The 1,777-nt window shown below is 37.8% G+C and overlaps 1 protein-coding gene across 1 annotated transcript in view; it reads right to left on the bottom strand.

The window, feature by feature from the left end:
- LOC122252932 (uncharacterized) overlaps positions 1 to 1,450 on the bottom strand; it is a 2,065-nt gene extending 615 nt beyond the window's left edge. The window contains exons 1-4 of the mRNA XM_043015640.2: positions 1,431 to 1,450; positions 1,017 to 1,112; positions 686 to 900; positions 393 to 585 (exon numbers count right to left, since the gene is read on the bottom strand). Of these exons, the coding sequence (XP_042871574.2) occupies positions 393 to 585; positions 686 to 900; positions 1,017 to 1,089 (481 nt within the window). The 5' untranslated portion in view covers positions 1,090 to 1,112; positions 1,431 to 1,450. The remainder of the gene's footprint in view (positions 1 to 392; positions 586 to 685; positions 901 to 1,016; positions 1,113 to 1,430) is intronic.
- Positions 1,451 to 1,777: the final 327 nt, after the last annotated feature.

Genomic DNA, 1,777 nt, shown 5'->3' with positions numbered 1-1,777 from the left:
ATAAAAAAAAGTGTATTTTTTAGCATATTGTTCATGAAAGATTTTTCTTTATATATCAATTCTTGACCTTGAAAAGATATGTAATTTGATGTATGAAAATGAATGGAAAGGAGATAAGATTTTATCATTTTCAACCTAATATTAAGTGGCCCTCCGTGGCTATTTTCATATTCATTTTCTTTCTATTATTGTTTTTTTATATTCATTGCAAGAAACAAACATGAAAAAGTTAATCTTAAGAAAGTCGCAAACAAGCATAATCAATAAAACAACTGATAAGAGCAATATATATTATGCATCATATATTGACAATGGGAAGTTGCACCTTCTTATTATTAGTTTGTTTGTTTGTTTTTCAAAGAACATCGAAACATGTCATGCGATTTTCTCACCCGTTGACACTGCTTCCTCAAAACAGTCAGCGAGAATTGGTGGCTTGGTGCTGTTTGGACAATTGAAAGCCAACAAGGCCCTTCCAGTTACTCTTATTTGTAACTCTTTCAGTGAAGAATTTGTGGAGTTCCTCAGGATGCGAGTCTCGTTGACAGGATGGATGGACACACTTAGGCGACTCGTATGATCTGTCTGAGGAAAAGAAATAAGATGCCAAAACAGTTCAAAAGTGTCCAATAATAATTGCAGTGTCAATATTCCGTAAGTCAAATTCTACGGATTTTCCACTCACCTTTGTATGTGGGATTTCTAAACGGTTCCATTCCCCTGGACGAGTCAGATTATCATCCTTCAAAGGGAAAGTCTCAGTGGTTTCATTCATTCCATTGTCTTTAATAAAATAAAGTGTCATTCCAGTCTGGGAGGTTTGGGGCCAAAGATAAAGGGGCCGATTTAGTTCCTTTCTCAATTTCACAGTCGTCTCTCTGACTTCTATGATGACACATCCTGCATGGCGAATGGCAACAAAAGGTATCAGTTATGTATCACGGTAATATTCATCCTATTGCATAAGAAATTCAAGCTTCTGATACCCGACAAGACAAACAAAGACGTTACGAAACCTTCGGGTGCTTCGCCACCGACTCCAGACCAGATGACAAACAAACACAGAACATGAACACACAGCAGCTTCATGGCGCTGTTGATGGACCAAGGTTCTGTGAGGAATATATAAATCCGTACTTGTACATACGAGCCTGAAATGTGCTTTCGTTCTCCTATTCTTCATTTCACATAGAATGGGACCAAGTGGGCAGCGATTCAAACTAAGTAACTCATGATTAAGTGGGACTATATTGATATAGCTGTACACGGCAGTCAGTCTCGCTGTCATGAATAAAGCGAAGTCACGAGATAAAACTACACAATGTAAACATTTCTAAAAAAATGCAGATACCCTACACGTGTCATTGATGATTAAAACAAAGTATTCCTATCTTTTTAAAAACAAGCGAAAAAACACCGAAGTTCCTTACGACACCGTACCTATCCCAACACTAACAGGAAGCACATGGTGATATCTCAATTTTCTTCAGAAGTCCTCGGGTTTCTCATTCTTACCAGCGGTGCCTTTGGAGTAAAAATTTCTAAGTCACTATATTCCCATGACTTTCCATTCCGCCCTCTTTATCCCATTTTGCCTCGGTTGTTTTCATAGATATATATTTTTTTCTGTCTCTCTCTGCCTGGTATCCTCTTATATCTAGCCTTTTAATCAAGACTACACTATTTTCATCTCATTCTCCTCCCAAACTTGGCGCCGTGATGGCAACGGAAGTGTGTCGAGGTGTCGCAATTTTTCTTTCTTTCTTTCTTTCTTTTC

This window comes from Penaeus japonicus, unplaced genomic scaffold (genome assembly GCF_977035675.1).
Source record: "Penaeus japonicus unplaced genomic scaffold, GWHDUDI00000001_assembly GWHDUDI00000007, whole genome shotgun sequence".
In the NCBI taxonomy this organism is placed as follows: Eukaryota; Metazoa; Arthropoda; class Malacostraca; order Decapoda; family Penaeidae; genus Penaeus; species Penaeus japonicus.
This window is presented reverse-complemented; position numbering and strand designations above follow the sequence as displayed.